Source organism: Pelobates fuscus, chromosome 2, assembly GCF_036172605.1.
Source record: "Pelobates fuscus isolate aPelFus1 chromosome 2, aPelFus1.pri, whole genome shotgun sequence".
Lineage (NCBI taxonomy): Eukaryota > Metazoa > Chordata > Amphibia > Anura > Pelobatidae > Pelobates > Pelobates fuscus.
The window spans coordinates 446033156-446052203 of record NC_086318.1 but is presented as its reverse complement, the minus strand read 5'-3'; the positions used below and the strand labels follow the sequence as shown (position 1 = coordinate 446052203).

General features: G+C 45.1%; 1 protein-coding gene across 1 annotated transcript in view; it reads right to left on the bottom strand.

The window, feature by feature from the left end:
- The window catches only part of CAPN11 (calpain 11), an 86561-nt gene that overhangs the window by 28968 nt on the left and 38545 nt on the right, over positions 1 to 19048 (bottom strand). Inside the window, exons 2-13 of the mRNA XM_063444150.1 lie at positions 12150 to 12400; positions 11742 to 11811; positions 10752 to 10870; positions 10538 to 10671; positions 9594 to 9762; positions 9244 to 9327; positions 6115 to 6200; positions 5513 to 5587; positions 5268 to 5428; positions 5008 to 5177; positions 849 to 860; positions 22 to 233 (exon numbers count right to left, since the gene is read on the bottom strand). Coding sequence (XP_063300220.1) covers positions 22 to 233; positions 849 to 860; positions 5008 to 5177; positions 5268 to 5428; positions 5513 to 5587; positions 6115 to 6200; positions 9244 to 9327; positions 9594 to 9762; positions 10538 to 10671; positions 10752 to 10870; positions 11742 to 11811; positions 12150 to 12395 — 1538 coding nt within the window. The 5' untranslated portion in view covers positions 12396 to 12400. The remainder of the gene's footprint in view (positions 1 to 21; positions 234 to 848; positions 861 to 5007; positions 5178 to 5267; positions 5429 to 5512; positions 5588 to 6114; positions 6201 to 9243; positions 9328 to 9593; positions 9763 to 10537; positions 10672 to 10751; positions 10871 to 11741; positions 11812 to 12149; positions 12401 to 19048) is intronic.

Below are 19048 nucleotides of genomic sequence, written 5' to 3'. Positions count from 1 at the left end.
CCCCTCCACCACGTTACTCACTCCACGTCTGATTGCTTCTCTGTGAAGACTCGCAGCACAAAGTCCCCTTCCTTGTGGGCTTCGAACGTGGACGGGACGATGAGGTATTCTCCAGGGGGCAGACGGATGTGGTTGCTCACCTCGCGCAGGTTGATGAAGGTTTCAGAGCGGGCGCAAGACTGGTGTCGTAGGAAGAAATCCTTCTTCAGGTGAACATTCTGGCAGCCTTTAAACTGAGCACAGAGAACGTTATCACGGGGCTGGTCATCTCCCAACAAATGGCCAAGCTGACTCGGGTCTATCACCAGATCAGACACTCAGCGAGAACATTTGGGTTTGAGGTATCACCTGCCTACAATACCCGGTTTAGTAAATAAACAGGTTTAATATAATGTAATAATGGCCACAGGTTATCAAATGTGAGTTTATTTAGGACGCCGTAAATGACAGAAATAATCAATAAGAGAGTGGCCATTATTACGACCTGGAAACTAATTAATGCAGTTATTTCTGCTTATTGATTAATTGTGTTACTTTCACAAATAGATGAAATGAAGGAACAGAAAAAGTTACACAGAGACAAAGATAGAGACAGACCGAGAGACAGGTGCACACACACACACACACACAGAGACACACACAGACACACAGAGACACACAGACACACACACAGAGAGAGACACAGACAGACAGACATAGCTTTATGGAATATGGAAGAATATGGGCAGATAACGCCAAACATAGTATGTTTATAGTTAACATGAAACATTTGTCCTTGTTGATGTTCTGGACTCCCCCCTGTCCACCATTGTTGTGGCAATATTTCACATTCAAGTTGAAATCCGTACCTCATCGGGGACCTGCGGGAAACAGCAGATATTCAGATACAAGCACCTAGATAAAAACCTCAACATACACAGCCTGACTAAAACTCCCATCACTCTGTCCAGCTCAGTTACAGAAACTGCATTTCATAACAACGGAGCCATCTTAAAGCTGCATTATTAAATAGCGATACTCTAACGCAATAGAAAATGACTGGCCTTGCCCTGATCCAGGTTATAGGATGCTTCCCAGAACGCTAAACATTAGGTTTACATATAATTAATAAGTGTGTATCTGTGAGTAACTGGGTGCCTCCATCTTAGCTCCCTGTCAATCATTGTTATAAGCTCCGCCCTTTACACCTGGCAGTCGGGACAGAGAGAGCCGCCTCCATCTTAGCTCCATGTCAATCACTGTTATAAGCTCCGCCCTTTACACCTGGCAGTCAGGACAGAGAGAGCCACCTCCATCTTAGCTTCCTGTCCATCATTGTTATAAGCTCCGCCCTTTACACCTGGCAGTCGGGACAGAGAGAGCCACCTCCATCTTAGCTCCCTGTCAATCATTGTTATAAGCTCCTCACTCTGCACCTGGCAGTTGGGACAGAGAGAGCCGCCTCCATCTTAGCTCCCTGTCAATCATTGTTATAAGCTCCTCACTCTGCACCTGGCAGTTGGGACAGAGAGAGCCGCCTCCATCTTAGCTCCCTGTCAATCATTGTTATAAGCTCCGCCCTTTACACCTGGCAGTCAGTATAGAGAGAGCCGCCTCCATCTTAGCTCCCTGTCAATCATTGTTATAAGCTCCGCCCTTTACACCTGGCAGTCAGTATAGAGAGAGCCGCCTCCATCTTAGCTCCCTGTCAATCATTGTTATAAGCTCCGCCCTTTACACCTGGCAGTCAGGACAGAGAGAGCCACCTCCATCTTAGCTTCCTGTCCATCATTGTTATAAGCTCCGCCCTTTACACCTGGCAGTCGGGACAGAGAGAGCCACCTCCATCTTAGCTCCCTGTCAATCATTGTTATAAGCTCCTCACTCTGCACCTGGCAGTTGGGACAGAGAGAGCCGCCTCCATCTTAGCTCCCTGTCAATCATTGTTATAAGCTCCTCACTCTGCACCTGGCAGTTGGGACAGAGAGAGCCGCCTCCATCTTAGCTCCCTGTCAATCATTGTTATAAGCTCCGCCCTTTACACCTGGCAGTCAGTATAGAGAGAGCCCCTCCATCTTAGCTCTCTGTCAGTCATTGTTATAAGCTCCTCACTCTGCACCTGGCAGTTGGGACAGAGAGAGCCGCCTCCATCTTAGCTCCCTGTCAATCATTGTTATAAGCTCCGCCCTTTACACCTGGCAGTCAGTATAGAGAGAGCCACCTCCATCTTAGCTCCCTGTCAATCATTGTCATAAGCTCCGCCCTTTACACCTGGCAGTCAGTATAGAGAGCGCCACCTCCATCTTAGCTCCCTGTCAGTCATTGTTATAAGCTCCGCCCATTACACCTTGCAGTCAGTATAGAGAGAGCCACCTCCATCTTAGCTCCCTGTCAGTCATTGTTATAAGCTCCGCCCTTTACACCTAGCAGTCAGTATAGAGAGAGCCGCCTCCATCTTAGCTCCCTGTCAATCATTGTTATAAGCTCCGCCCTTTACACCTGGCAGTCAGTATAGAGAGAGCCACCTCCATCTTAGCTCCCTGTCAGTCATTGTTATAATCTCCGCCCTTTACACCTGGCAGTCAGTATAGAGAGAGCCACCTCCATCTTAGCTCCCTGTCAGTCATTGTTATAAGCTCCGCCCTTTACACCTGGCAGTCAGTATAGAGAGAGCCACCTCCATCTTAGCTCCCTGTCAATCATTGTTATAAGCTCCGCCCTTTACACCTGGCAGTCAGTATAGAGAGAGCCACCTCCATCTTAGCTCCCTGTCAATCATTGTTATAAGCTCCGCCCTTTACACCTGGCAGTCAGTATAGAGAGAGCCGCCTCCATCTTAGCTCCCTGTCAATCATTGTTATAAGCTCCGCCCTTTACACCTGGCAGTCAGTATAGAGAGAGCCACCTCCATCTTAGCTCCCTGTCAATCATTGTTATACGCTCCGCCCTTTACACCTGGCAGTCAGTATAGAGAGAGCCGCCTCCATCTTAGCTCCCTGTCAATCATTGTTATAAGCTCCGCCCTTTACACCTGGCAGTCAGTATAGAGAGAGCCACCTCCATCTTAGCTCCCTGTCAATCATTGTTATAAGCTCCGCCCTTTACACCTGGCAGTCAGTATAGAGAGAGCCGCCTCCATCTTAGCTCCCTGTCAATCATTGTTATAAGCTCCGCCCTTTACACCTGGCAGTCAGTATAGAGAGAGCCACCTCCATCTTAGCTCCCTGTCAATCATTGTTATACGCTCCGCCCTTTACACCTGGCAGTCAGTATAGAGAGAGCCGCCTCCATCTTAGCTCCCTGTCAATCATTGTTATAAGCTCCGCCCTTTACACCTGGCAGTCAGTATAGAGAGAGCCACCTCCATCTCAGCTCCCTGTCAATCATTGTTATAAGCTCTGCCCTTTACACCTGGCAGTCAGTATAGAGAGAGCCACCTCCATCTTAGCTCCCTGTCAGTCATTGTTATAAGCTCCGCCCTTTACACCTGGCAGTCAGTATAGAGAGAGCCACCTCCATCTTAGCTCCCTGTCAATCATTGTTATACGCTCCGCCCTTTACACCTGGCAGTCAGTATAGAGAGAGCCACCTCCATCTTAGCTCCCTGTCAGTCATTGTTATAAGCTCCGCCCTTTACACCTGGCAGTCAGTATAGAGAGAGCCGCCTCCATCTTAGCTCCCTGTCAGTCATTGTTAGAAGCTTCGCCCGTTACACCTGGCAGTCAGTATAGAGAGATCCACCTCCATCTTAGCTCCCTGTCAATCATTGTTATAAGCCCCGCCCTTTACACCTGGCAGTCAGTATAGAGAGAGCCACCTCCATCTTAGCTCCCTGTCAGTCATTGTTATAAGCTCCACCCTTTACACCTGGCAGTCAGTATAGAGAGAGCCACCTCCATCTTAGCTCCCTGTCAGTCATTGTTATAAGCTCCGCCCTTTACACCTGGCAGTCAGTATAGATAGAGCCGCCTCCATCTTAGCTCCCTGTCAATCATTGTTATAAGCTTCGCCCGTTACACCTGGCAGTCAGTATAGAGAGATCCACCTCCATCTTAGCTCCCTGTCAATCATTGTTATAAGCCCCGCCCTTTACACCTGGCAGTCAGTATAGAGAGAGCCACCTCCATCTTAGCTCCCTGTCAATCATTGTTATAAGCTCCGCCCTTTACACCTGGCAGTCAGTATAGAGAGAGCCACCTCCATCTTAGCTCCCTGTCAATCATTGTTATAAGCTCTGCCATTTACACCTGGCAGTCAGTATAGAGAGAGCCACCTCCATCTTAGCTCCCTGTCAGTCATTGTTATAAGCTCCGCCCTTTACACCTGGCAGTCAGTATAGAGAGAGCCGCCTCCATCTTAGCTCCCTGTCAATCATTGTTATAAGCTCCGCCCTTTACACCTGGCAGTCAGTATAGAGAGAGCCACCTCCATCTTAGCTCCCTGTCAGTCATTGTTATAAGCTCCTCACTCTGCACCTGGCAGTCGGGACAGAGAGAGCGAGAAATTAAACAATGTTACTGTTTCTCTTCTTCATTAGCATTGTGTGCCCTGGCTGTGCCTCGTCTGAACTGGACTGTAAGGTCATTTGCTGATTATTTAATATAAATATAAAACAAAAAGTATCTCATAAAACAAATGTAAAAAATAGATATACATGTTCTAGGTGATTTCCAACGTTTTCACCGTTCCTCTTTAAATAAATCAACATGGATTTGCTTTCTTCGAGCACTTTTACATGAATTAATTTAACGTCAGTCTCTGGCAGATTAAACCGGATACAGACCATGTGTTTGCCATGATTGGATAGTAATTAATCAATATGCACTCTAATATTGACGTAGACCTGCCTTTATTCCCTTTCCCGGCTCTCCTGGATCTACCAACATCTCATTTATAACCTGTTTATCAGACAGACTCCACTGACCGCTAGCCTACAGCTGCGTGCAGGTCCATTTTAATGTGGGCATATTGGTCCCATGGTGGAGGGTGTCCTTTCCCCTAATCCAGGATTTATCCTAGCTCTCCTACCTCATACACAGCAAAGCCGATCGTGTGCATGTCACCCCCCACTTTGCGTTCCCTCCTCCGGTTCTTCTGCATGAGGGCCACAAGGAAGCTGCAGGCCAGCTCATTGTCATCAGGATCGTCGTCTTCCTCCTGTAACGTGATCTTAAACTGAGGGTTGATCCAGAAGGTGGCTGCGGAGAGACATTGGTTGAAGATCATCAAATACTCTCCAAAGACACCTTGCTTGTCCTTTAGGTCTCATCACTAAATGTCCCTCTCACCTGCATTATTTCTGCACCCTCCAGCCGTGCTGCCTCGGCGCCAGCTTCCATCGTACAGCGTTGTGTGCCACTTGCTGAGTCCATCTTTGCTGAGAGCATCTGGCGTGAGATTACAGATCTCCAGCCGGGAGAACTGGCGCAGGAATTCTTGGAAAGACATCCTGGAAGAGGCAGAAAATCCAGGATTAAACCCACAGCCAGCGGAGGAAGTCAGTGCGGGAGGGATAACATCACACATCTCTCACCAGAACTCTCCATCCTCCATCTTCAGGCGCAGATCTTCAGACTCTGAAGGGTCCACCTCGTTCCACTCAGAGGAACTGTGAAGGATGGGACAATGACTTCAGGTTGACTCACTTCAGACGCCCCCAGTGATAACCTCCATCGCCCAGTCTCTGTCACAGTGCCCCCCCCCATGGCCCAGTCTCTGTCACAGTGCCCTCCCCATGGCCCAGTCTCTGTCACAGTGCCCTCCCCATGGCCCAGTCTCTGTCACAGTGCCCTCCCCATGGCCCAGTCTCTGTCACAGTGCCCTCCCCATGGCCCAGTCTCTGTCACAGTGCCCTCCCCATGGCCCAGTCTCTGTCACAGTGCCCTCCCCATGGCCCAGTCTCTGTCACAGTGCCCTCCCCATGGCCCAGTCTCTGTCACAGTGCCCTCCCCATGGCCCAGTCTCTGTCACAGTGCCCTCCCCATGGCCCAGTCTCTGTCACAGTGCCCTCCCCATGGCCCAGTCTCTGTCACAGTGCCCTCCCCATCGCCCAGTCTGTCACAGTGCCCTCCCCACCGCCCAGTTTGTCACAGTGCCCACTCCTTTCAGTAATGCCCCATTTAGATTCTGACATACTTATCGCTCCAGGCTCCGGTCCATTCCACTTGTCCCCAGGGATTTCTGATTCGGATGAGTTTCTCCACCTGGCCCCTGTAATTTACCTGCCAATAGAAAACGTACATTACATTAGACATGGCTCCACATGCAGTACAGCATGTATAAAGTCATATTCATAGACTGGCAAGTCTGGTAGTTTCTTCAAACCTGCCGGGTTCTCTGTTTTGTATTCCATTAGGATGGGACCAGAATGATAAGCATTTGGTGTGGGTACCCTCTATGATAGCACAAGTGAGCTCTTACTACCCACATCTCCTGCCTACTCCCCCCTGTCACTCCCAGTGTACCTACCAGGTGTCTTACTAAAAATTTATTCAACTAAAATGTAATTGATAACAAGAACAATGCATCTTATTTACACAGACTAATTTCTAAACACAGATAGGATATGGCGTATACTGTGCCCAAAATCATAGGTACATACGACTGCAGAAGGGGAGGCTGTTAAACACCTCAGGATAATAAAACAAGAGAAACCATAATAGTGCAGTACAATTTCACAAAGTGTGAGATATTAGCTAGGTGACTGTAGGAGAACCACTCACATTTGATAGAGCTATACAAGAGCTCTGCTGTATTGCGCGTGGACGGTATGATCCCTGTCTAAAGATATAGGATGATATGGATGGTACTGGTCCTCCAAATGCGAGTGCAGATATTGATGATAAATATAAGAGTAGAAGAGAAAAATCCCTGATAGTATAGGAAGTACTGTAAACTGGGATTTAAGAAAACGTAATGTACTTCCAATTTTTAGAGCAAGGCCTGCTCTAGTTTTCACAGCATGGGTGGTATTATCCCCACCTAAGGATAGGATGGTACCAGTAGCAAACAAAATACAAAGTAGGATACAAAACAGTTAAAAGTATAAAAATTTACTATTTATTATAAAAAAACATATTTAACATAAAACATATATATATATGTGTACGTTTGATAAAGCCTCTGGAGAGGCGAAACGCGTCAAGTGGTAAATTTTTTGGACATTTATTTGTACCTATATATATATTTTTTATGTTATTTTATGTTATATATGTTTTTTTATAATAAATAGTACATTTTTATACTTTTAACTGTTTTGTATCTTACTTTGTATTTTGTTTGCTACTGGTACCATCCTATCCTTAGGTGGGGATAATACCACCCATGCTGTGAAAACTAGAGCAGGCCTTGCTCTAAAAATTGGAAGTACATTACTTTTTCTTAAATCCCAGTTTACAGTACTTCCTATACTATCAGGGATTTTTCTCTTCTACTCTTATATTTATCATCAATATCTGCACTCGCATTTGGAGGACCAGTACCATCCATATCATCCTATATCCTTAGACGGGAATCATACCATCCACGCGCAATACGGCAGAGCTCTTGTATAGCTCTATCAAATGTGAGTGGTTCTCCTACAGTCACCTAGCTAATATCTTGCACTTTGTAAAATTGTACTGCACTATTATTGTTTCTCTTGCTTTATTATCCTGAGGTATTTAACAGCCCCAACCCCCCCTCCCTCCCCACCTCTGCAGTCGTATGTACATATGATTTTGGGTGCAGTATACGCCATATCCTATCTTTGTTTCACTATTACACAAGGCTTTGGGAATCCTTGTACTGTATACAGCAGCCCTCACTTATTTGTTATATTATAGAGAGCGCCTATAAACTCTTGTTTTCTCTTGATTTCTAAACACATTTATTGTAGTTTAAAGACACATTACTGGGAGTATTATTGCTGTGGAGCTCTGTTATACACTCAGACACATTACTGGGAGTATTATTGCTGTGGAGCTCTGTTATACACTCAGACACATTACTGGGAGTATTATTGCTGTGGGGCTCTGTTATACACTCAGATACATTACTGGGAGTATTATTGCTGTGGAGCTCTGTTATACACTCAGACACATTACTGGGAGTATTATTACTGTGGGGCTCTGTTATACACTCAGACACATTACTAGGAGTATTATTGCTGTGGAGCTCTGTTATACACTCAGACACATTACTGGGAATATGATTGCTGTGGAGCTCTGTTATACACTCAGACACATTACTGGGAGTATTATTACTGTGGAGCTCTGTTATACACTCAGACACATTACTGGGAGTATTATTGCTGTGGGGCTCTGTTATACACTCAGATACATTACTGGGAGTATTATTGCTGTGAAGCTCTGTTATACACTCAGATACATTACTGGGAGTATTATTGCTGTGGGGCTCTGTTATACACTCAGACACATTACTGGGAGTATTATTGCTGTGGGGCTCTGTTATACACTCAGACACATTACTGGGAGTATTATTGCTGTGGAGCTCTGTTATACACTCAGATACATTACTGGGAGTATTATTGCTGTGGAGCTCGGTTATACACTCAGACACATTACTGGGAGGATTATTGCTGTGGAGCTCTGTTATACACTCAGACACATTACTGGGAGTATTATTACTGTGGGGCTCTGTTATATACTCAGACACATTACTGGGAGTATTATTGCTGTGGAGCTCTGTTATAACACATTACTGGGAGTATTGTTGCTGTGGAGCTCTGTTATACACTCAGACACAGAAATAATATGGAGCTCCTAGAAAAGACGGACATTAGGAGAGAAATTAGAGACGGTCCCTCTAAATTGGGACATTTGAGAGGTATGATATATATTGTATATTTAATATTAAAATTATACAAAATTAGCCAAGCTGTAAATACGAGTTTTGCAATTTCCTTCATCATAATTAATTATTTAGTAATTAACTCTTGCATGTTGTCAGTGACTAATGTATATTTGTTATAACGCTGTAGAATGTACAATTCTTCTGAAGAAATGATTCTACAATATGTGCAATCTACGTTCTGCAGAATACGTGTCCAGTAAATCAGAGAATCACGCTGCCTGCCCAGCATTGTGGAAGGAAGGAAGGAATAACAGGGGGTGCATAATACCCGCTATAATATCACTCCGTCCATGTTTAATCAAACCATAGCAAGCTTTTCTGTTTGGGATTTTCCTTCAGTGAAGATTAGAATATCAGATTCCCCAAGCCATTGTGATAAAGACTATTCTAGGGTCTCCCTGGGGTACCCACCTCCTTGAGACCTGTAACAGAGTACGCATGACCCTTCACCAGCTTCTTGAAGGTCACCGCTTCCATGTCGAAGGCGCTCGTTATCTGGAATTAATGGAGGAAAAAGAAAAATGGAGTGAATTGGAAAGAATGAATGAGGCAGAGCAAGATCAAGAATATGAACAAAGGAAAACATTAAGAATCAAACAAAGCTATAAATATTGCCTGGCAAAGGACTCCACCCAATCCTGATGGAGACACAAAGAGGAGTCTGTTATCACTGATGGTAATGACACCATCAAAAACTAGATGTGTGCAACGCTATGGATTATGCTGGAGCTTTGTTAAAACAAAATGGTTGCAATGCTTACATCTATAGAGCAGCCCATCAGGGATCCTCTGTCCAGTGCTCTTCGGATGATTTTGTCAAGGTCCCGAGGGGCTTTCTTTAAATCATACATTTCGGACACCCCTCCAGTGAAGTCCTCAAATCCTTCAGTAGTGCTCCCCCCAGACAGGGCTTCGTAGGACCCATTTAGCCTGTGTGCGACAGAATGTGCTCAGAACATCAGCTTTTATAGATTGAATTTGGTAATGGACTACACAACTCTTGTCCTTTACAATATCTATAAGAGATTGTCGGTGCATCCAGGGTATATTAAAAGGACATTATAGGCACCAAAACAACTTTAGCTTAATGAAGTAGTTTTGGTGTTAGACCATGCCCCTACAGTCTCACTGCTCAATTCTCTGCCATTTAGGTGTAAAGTCACTTTGTTTATGCAGCCCTAGCCACACCTCCCTGCATGTGACTTGCACAGCCTTCCTAAACACTTCCTGTAAAGAGAAATCTAATGTTTACGTCCTTTATTGCATAGTCTGTTTAAGTATTTCTTATCTCCTGCTCTGTTAATGCCTGTTCCAGAGCATGAGATGCAAACTCTTAAAGCAAGTATTGAAAATGAATCCACATTATTTATCATTCAGGCTGTGTGTGTTACAGCCAGGGAAGGTGTGACTAGGGCTGTATAAACAGAAACATAAGTGATTTAACTCCTGAATGGCAGAGAACTGAGCAGTGAGATTGCAGGGGCATGATCTATACACCGAAACTGCTACATTAAGATAAAGTTGCTTTGGTGTTGTTGTTTGGTGTCTCTTTAAAGGTTTTACTAATAAAGGACAACAAGTATTAAACTATTCAAAACTCATCCAACAATGCGATCAGTATGGAACAAACATGGAAGCCACCATTAATGTCCCAACCCCCCCAAACCGCCATGCACAGCACTTCACAGGATCAGGTGGTACTCACTTGGCATATGCCTTCTCCAGTAGGGCACTCCAGAACTCCGTACACTCAGCGGAGTGAACAAAGACCAACTCGCCATCCTTTACTGGCAACCGGTCATCAACTACCACATCGACCCACTCCCCAAACTGCCAGATCTGTGGGAAGGGCGAGAAGAACCGTGATGAAGCAGGTGAACAGGACTTGGAAATATGGCGGATATAACTGCTGTACGCACCTGGAAATGGAAGATGCCTGCATAGTTGTCCTGGAAGCTCTGTCCGTGGGGTACCACCCTGTGTAACAGCTCCTCATTCAGAGTCAGTGAAGCAATGGCTGCCAGGAGCCAACAATCACCTGTGACACACCAGCAAAGTGCGCCACAATTATTATTTATAGAGAGGCAGCTTTCTACGCAGCACTGTGCATATCGACAGCAATTTAGGGAAAACAAATTGTACAAAACTAGACAAAGTGGTAGAAAAGGAAAGGGGACCCTGCTGTGAGCCTTAAATCTAGCGTGCAAAGAGTGCTTGAGACAGGAATGGGTACACGCACACAGGGACACACGACACCATCCAGGAGCATACACATGGCAGGTGTGGTACTCCTACTTGGGATTAATCGGTTACATGAAGCAGTTCTAGAACTTACACTCCAAAAATCCGCAGCAACACACACGCACATGCAACCCACACACCATTTTGTTTCTGTGTGAGTCTGTAAGGATGGGTTCTCCAAAACCAGACAACAAGATAGGATTGCAAAAACTGCATCTGGTTCCAAAGACAGACTGTCCTACAACAGACAAAGCCGTAAACAGTCCTTTGTATGTCAGACCCTTCAGGGTCTAAAGTATCTGAACATCAATATATTTTTAATGCACAATAATCTTTACACAAAAGTAAATGAATAGCTTACAGAATGCTGTACCATAAGCCTCTTTAGTTTCGCCCCCTCACTACAGAAAGACTTCTCTATCAGTGTACGTACACAGGTAAGCTACTAACAGCACAGAGACAGTGGCTGTTCCTCGGTTATTTCTTGAGACCAGTATATCTGATGGCTTTCGTAACATGACAGGAGGTTCAGAGTAAAACAAGACGTGTGTTGTATCGGAGAGGGACTTACTAAATACATCACTGAAGGAAACCATGGCCACTAAAGGTGTCTTATAAGTCTTGACAGGCAGTGATGACGTGCATCATGTCAAATTAATAAGACTCACCCAGTGCCCCCTGGCAGATATCCGTTCTGGTGGCACCACCAACAATGAACTGTGGATCTCCAGCTATGTCCTGAAAATTGGAGAATGATGCCTTAATATGTCATTACTAGGTTAGGACAACCTTTCCCCAAATATCAGACATTTTAAAGACTAAGACAAATGGTCTATCACCTATCCAATAATATTTACCCTCCAAGACTTCAAGTGCCCCATATCCTAATCGGTACATTCATTACATTCCCCCACCAAAATCTAGGTAACCCCCAATCCCATTAAATCTCATACCAACTCCAGGTAATATTTTATAATTTATATAGTGCTGTACAATGGGGTATCCCAATTTTATTCTATCCCCCCAACTACAGACACCAAAAATCCCAGTAAAATGACTGTCCATGTATTACTCACTGATGGTCGCTTCCATCGCACGCCTTGCACTTTGCTCGAGCCGGGGCCAAGCTCCTTAAAGCCAAGGGTGGAAATGACTGCTGGAAAGTGAGGGTCTTCAAAGAGTGTGCCATTCTCCAAGCACTGCTGTTTCAGGCTCTCATAATCCTGGTTAAGGTATTTTACAGCGCAGTCATGGGACCCAACACCAGACGCCTTCAGACGTTCGATCTTCAATTTGGATGCAATGCCACCAAACGGCATCATACCGTCTACCAAGAAAAAGGAGACCTAGGTCAAAATGGGTAATAACACCTGGGAAACATGTTTATTGGATCATAGAAAGTCTGTTCATAGTCCATACACATTAAATAACAGATCTAATCCTGTGTTCCCCAACCCAGTCCTCAGGGACCACCAACAGTCCAGGTTTTGTCAGTATCTCCATTGGAATAAAACAGGGAAATACATAAATCCTGGACTGTTGGTTTTCAGTGTGGACTGGGTTGGGGAACACTGATCTAACCCAAGTAATACCTCCGTACCCCATCAAATCAACTGCAGAGAGAAAGAGGAGAACCAGGTCAACATGTATGACAATAGCACAGAACACTATGGGGCAGTGAAGGTGGGGGAGGAGGTCATTGGATAACACCGTTATTGATGGAGAAACACCATACACTGAGAGCAAACCATACAGATTAACTCCCTGTTCAGGTAAGGCAGTAGGATGGTTTATTAATGGGGGCTCGCTCTCCGCCAGGCCCTGTAACGGCAGTAGGATGGTTTATTAATGGGGGCTCGCTCTCCGCCAGGTCCTAAAAAGGCAGTAGGATGGTTTATTAATGGAGGCCTGCTCTCCGCCAGGCCCTGTAACGGCAGTAGGATGGTTTATTAATGGGGGCTTGCTCTCCGCCAAGTCCTGTAATGGTAGTAGGTTTATTGGTTTTATTGTTAGAGGTTTGTTGAGTGTCACATTTTACTGCAGGTTAGAAATATGGCTAAGTCAAAAGAATGGTCCACAAAGTTAAGAGAAGAGATCCTTGACCTTCATAAACAAGGATCAGGATACAAAACAATAGCGCTGAATATTGCTATAGACCGTTGGAAGTATCGTTCGCAAGTAGTGGAACAGTCGAGCCTGGACGAGGCAGAAAAAGGAAGCCATCAATGGATGCAACCAGATTTCAGAGAAGGCCGGTTGTGAAAAACCCTCAACTGACTGTATAAGACCTGCAGCAAGACTTGGTAGCAACAGTCACTGAGCACAGTAAGGCGAGTAGTAAATGCAGAGGGCTTCCATGCAAGAGCTCCAAGACATACACCACTGCTGACCCAAAAGCACAAGAAACGTTGGCTCCAATATGCTTGAAATCATATAAATAAGCCACAGAAGTTTGGGTTTCCTGTTCTGTAGAGAGATGAAACAAAACTGGACCTTTTCGACCCAATGGATCAGTGGTATGTCTGGAGGAAGAAGAATGAACACTCTGCCTATAGTTAAGCATGGTGGTGTCTCGGTGATGCTCTGGGCTGCTTTGCCCCCTCTGGCACTGGAATCCTGCAGCATGTGGAAGGCAATTTGGAATGATTAAAGTACCAGGAAATGCTAGGAGAGAATGTCATGCCATCTGTGAGGAACCTGAAGCTTGGGCATCATTGGACCTTCCAACAAGACAGTGATCCCAAACATGTCTCAAATTCCACCAAGGCTTGGTTGCAGAAGTAGTCCTGGAAAATTCTACAGTGGCCATTACATTCACCTGACTTGAACCCCATAGAAAATCTCTGGTGGGATTAGAAGAAGGAGGTTGCAGCACACAAACCCAAAACTATTACTGAACTGGAGGCCATTGCTCATGAGCTATGGGCCAAGATCCCTCAGGAACGCTGCCAGAAACTTGTGTCTGGCTATGCATCTTGCCTGCGGCAGGTCATAACAGCAAAAGGGAGCTCTACTATGTACCAAAGATGCTTGCCATGAAGGGGTTGAATAATTTTGAGACTGGAGAAGTAAAAAGTAGCATTTTCAGTTGAATTTGAGGAAGCCACTTGAAGGATTCGCTGTTTTGAGCTATTTATCTTGATTACAACTGTATTTATTTACTAAACTCCGGGCAAGCCTTTCTCCAAACAATGACACGGCATCCGGACGCATATTACTTTCCTCTCCCAGAATGACCACAGAATGGATATAGAGCACATGTTTCATTCCTCACCCAATTAGATAATGGCATTAATTAAATCACACACAGGGACTGAAACTCCCATGATCCACAGCCAAGTGAGAAAGCCCATGTTAAGGAGAATCTCGTCTCATGGAGCTAGCGAAAGGAAACGGGCTGGAGTACATTTTATACTTTATAATTCTAATGAGACCCTTTAATAATATTATACTGTATTATTTAATTTTACTTTCTGCTCCGTTCTGTTACATTGATTGAAAGAGGGGGATTTTATAGAAGGCAAGATAAGATAGGGGGGGGAGGAGGGTCAAGTGCAGCTAAATATTGGGTACCAATACTCTTGAAATGGGAGTTCAATTTACAGACGTTCTATGTGTGTTTCTTTAACAAAATGCTGGTTTGGATATTTTATTAGTTTAATCCCTTGTACAGCGCATACAGTTTTTGCACATCTCTCTGGATATAAATCCACAGCCAGTCGCGGGGGTATTGCCAGGTTTTATTTTATTCCGTACAGGACAGGCCGAACTGTAACATCCTCTAATACCATGGTTCCATTTTGTTCGGACGATAATTCTTTTATACGCGCGCAGACGCCAAGCCGGGCATTTATCAAACTGCTCGATTCTAAAAGTACTAAAAATGGGGCAGTCACCATGGAAACCAGTGTAATCTGCTGCCCATCTGCAGCACAATTTAGAGCAGACACTTTGATAAATCTCTCCCTGAGTGATCAGCAATCACAGCCCTTTACCCAGCTTTTTTACAATGAACTCCCAGGGAGTCGCGCTGACTTTCATACATACAGGGGAGGGGATCAGGAACACAGAGCCTAGATCATGCGTGTTTCACAGGCCGTGCCGTGCGAGACAGGGGAAACCAGATACCAACACAAACCACATTTACTTCCTTTACATATTGTGCGATAATCTGCCGATAGCAGCACTGTGCGATAATCTGCAGGCAGGGTTTGGATATTTGATCCATACACACACTGAGCTGGGTTCCAGATAGCTCGGCTATTTTGCACTATGATAGGGACCGTTGCAATGTGGGGGCACAGAGAGTGGACGGTCTGAGTGCTATGAATAGAGCTGTCCGTTACCCAGAATGCCACGCTGGGGCTGTGTAGTGATTCTGCTCCCTTTATAATAGCCTTTGCCACCTAATATGGAGTGTGAGGAGGAGGGGGACAGCTGGAGGAACACTGCAAATATTTACATTATTACAGACACGCTCAGCACACACTCACATCACACAGAAATATAGACATCTGTGTCCCCAGGGGCCAAATACAACAAACTACTGGGAACAAGCATCTCGCCCACATTTACACAGGAAAACGTTCTAAACTGCACCGAGTCAGGGAACAGATTCACAGAGTCAGGGAACAGATTCACAGAGTCAGGGAACAGATTCACAGAGTCAGGGAACAGATTCACAGAGTCAGGGAACAGATTCACAGAGTCAGGGAACAGATTCACAGAGTCAGGGAACAGATTCACAGAGTCAGGGAACAGATTCACAGACTCGGTGCAGTTTAGAACTTTTTCCTGTGTAAATGTGGGCGAGATGCTTGTTCCCAGCCTTCCAGAGAATCTGCCCCATACAAATTACCTCTCACCCCGAGGAATCTGCCCCAGATAACCTACTCCTTCTCCCAAAGGAATCTGCCCCAGATAATCTACCTCTCCCCCCTGAGAAATCTGCCCCAGATAATCTACCTCTCAACCATGAGAAATCTGCCCCAGATAATCTACCTCTCAACCATGAGAAATCTGCCCCAGATAATCTACCTCTCAACCATGAGAAATCTGCCCCAGATAATCTACCTCTCAACCATGAGAAATCTGCCCCAGATAATCTACCTCTCAACCATGAGAAATCCGCCCCAGATAATCTACCTCTCAACCATGAGAAATCCGCCCCAGATAATCTACCTCTCAACCATGAGAAATCCGCCCCAGATAATCTACCTCTCAACCATGAGAAATCTGCCACAGATAATCTACCTCTCAACCATGAGAAATCTGCCACAGATAATCTACCTCTCAACCATGAGAAATCTGCCACAGATAATCTACCTCTTGTGGCGAAACCAACCTCGCCACTGGGCCCTGGAGAAGCCTGTTTGCTAGCCTCCTACCTACTGACTATGGCCCCTGGGTTATTTGGGGCATATTGTACTGTATATTGCTGCTACTGGCCCTTTTAACAGCATCTATGGACATATTGGGACTTTTGGGACTACTGTCCCTTTAAGACTGTGCTACATATTCTAGTGTACTGCCTGTAATATTATATGTGTATTTGTGTGTTAAGTTTAACCTGGGATATGTATGCAGCATTCATCTGATTGTTCGGTAGAATCACTCCATTCATTATATTGAGTGAAACTACCGAACAACCAGACCACCCAGGAATAAGTGTGCCTCCAATTACCAGATTTTACTAATTTCATGACGTAAAGTCATGATTTTATAAAGGACACGGAGGCGAATATTATGCTTATCTCTTTCTTTAATATACCTCAGCAGCAAAGAAAAAAGTTTTTAAAACACTAAAAGAATCAATTAGGATAGGTACTCCAGGGGTTAACCTAGTATGCTATCCTTAGCCAATAGGAACAGTCCATGTATCCATGTCCACCCATGTGACCTCTCTTCTCCCTCTTTCTTTGATCATGCCGAAGCTTCAATTCATCAACTTGCGTAGATACTGGGTCCATAACCTGTGCGTCGACCTTCATCTTCATAACCAACAATGAACTTTAACCAATTGAATTGAGATGAAACTCGATCAACCATATCATTTACTGTGATTCGTTAAGCTGAAAGGAGAGAAAAAAGAAATGGTAATGTGTGGTCTAGAAACTGTGTGTCGCAGTTATGAAGGTTAAATCCTATAATATATGAACCTCTACAGACCATATGTTCTACTGTAAGCGATATTGTTTAAGAGTCATTCTAGTTCATTCATTACATTTCATACCAACCCACAATATTACTAGTCATACAATTTACTGGGTGGGATTTCACATCTTTCTTGATATTCTAATCATCATTCGCGATACTTATCATGTTTGTTTCGCGATACTTACCGGGTGGGCTAATATTCGCCTCCGTGTCCTTTATAAAATCATGACTTTACGTCATGAAATTAGTAAAATCTGGTAATTTTATTAAAGGACACGGAGGCTCATATTATGCTAGTTCAAAGCTGAGCAATGACTGATGATGTTATGTGTTCTGTAGGGTGAAAATAGTATTCTTTAAACGTGGATTCCCTTGACCAGTCGGCCGTCCGCAACAGGTCTTCCAACCTGCATCCCAGATTAAATGCTTTAGTCGCCATAGCTCCTCTAGTGGAGTGTGCTCCAAACATGGATGTATCAATGTTAGCGGAGGTCATCACCCATTTTACCCATCGGGCTATGGTAACCGAGGTTACTGGTTGATGTGGTGTGTTGATAGCTAGGAATAGTTCGTGCCGATTAGGGTTCCGAAATGGTTGCGTCCGTTTTTCATACTCTTTGAGACACGCTATTGGGCATAGGTTTGTATTGTGAGGGAATGCTGGGTAAGATACCGTAGTAATCGTTGTTTTTGTCCGTCTGGTAATATTAAAAGTGACCCCTGATGGGGTGAACGAACGTGCATCCACGTCCAATGCCCTCACATCGGATACTCTTTTGCAAGATATCAAGCAGAAGAGCATGGCCAGTTTCGCTGATAGCTGTTTAAGTGTAAGGTCAGAATTCTGTGGCCATAATTCCAATAAATTTAGGACTAGGTTTACGTCCCACGTTGATGCATATCTGGGTTGTGGAGGTCTTGCGAACCTCACTCCGCGTAAGAGTCTACACACCAATAAGTGCTTCCCTATTGGTGTTCCTTCACAGCCTTGATGTCCAGACGAAATTGCTGACCTATAGACATTAATAGTACGATAAGCTAGGCCTTGATCATATAAGTATGTCAGGAAACGTAGCAGGTAATTCACAGGAGCATATACGGGATCCACCTGTTGTTCCAAGCACCAACCACTCCAGGAGTTCCATGCTCGACTGTAGGATCTCCTGGTTTCTGGGGCCCAGGCTCCCGCCAATAATTCCAACGTTGTCTGTGGAACCTCCGGGACGACCCATGGTCCCCTGATAGGAGCCACGCTAACAGCCTGAGTTGCCCTTGCATCATCAGTGGGTGTGGGTTCCCTTCGGGGTCCGACAAAAGGTATGGGTATTCTGGGAGTAGTCTGGGAAGATCTATAGACATCTCCATGAGAGAAGGGAACCATGGCTGTGTTGTCCAGAATGGTGTTATCAGGACCAACGTCGTCTGAGAGCGGTAGAGATGTACTAGGGTTCGTGCTATCAGAGCGAATGGAGGAAACGCATATAGTTTTCTGGTCGGCCATGGCTGGAGGAACGCATCCGTAGCTATTGCGTCTGGGTCTGGTCTCCAGCTGAAGAATTTCGGTAGTTGCGTGTTCAAACGAGACGCAAACAGATCCATGTGCAGTGGGCCCCACAGGTCCTGTAATCGTAGGAATACTCCGCGATTCAGGCGCCAATCGCTGGCGTCCCGCAGATATCTGGAATTCCAGTCCGCTACAACATTCGTGAGGCCTGGGATGTACTCGGCTCGTACCGATATGTTGCGGTCCAGGCAATATTGCCAGAATTCCGTGGCTAAATCTGCTAGGATTTTGGACCTGGTGCCGCCAAGGCGGTTG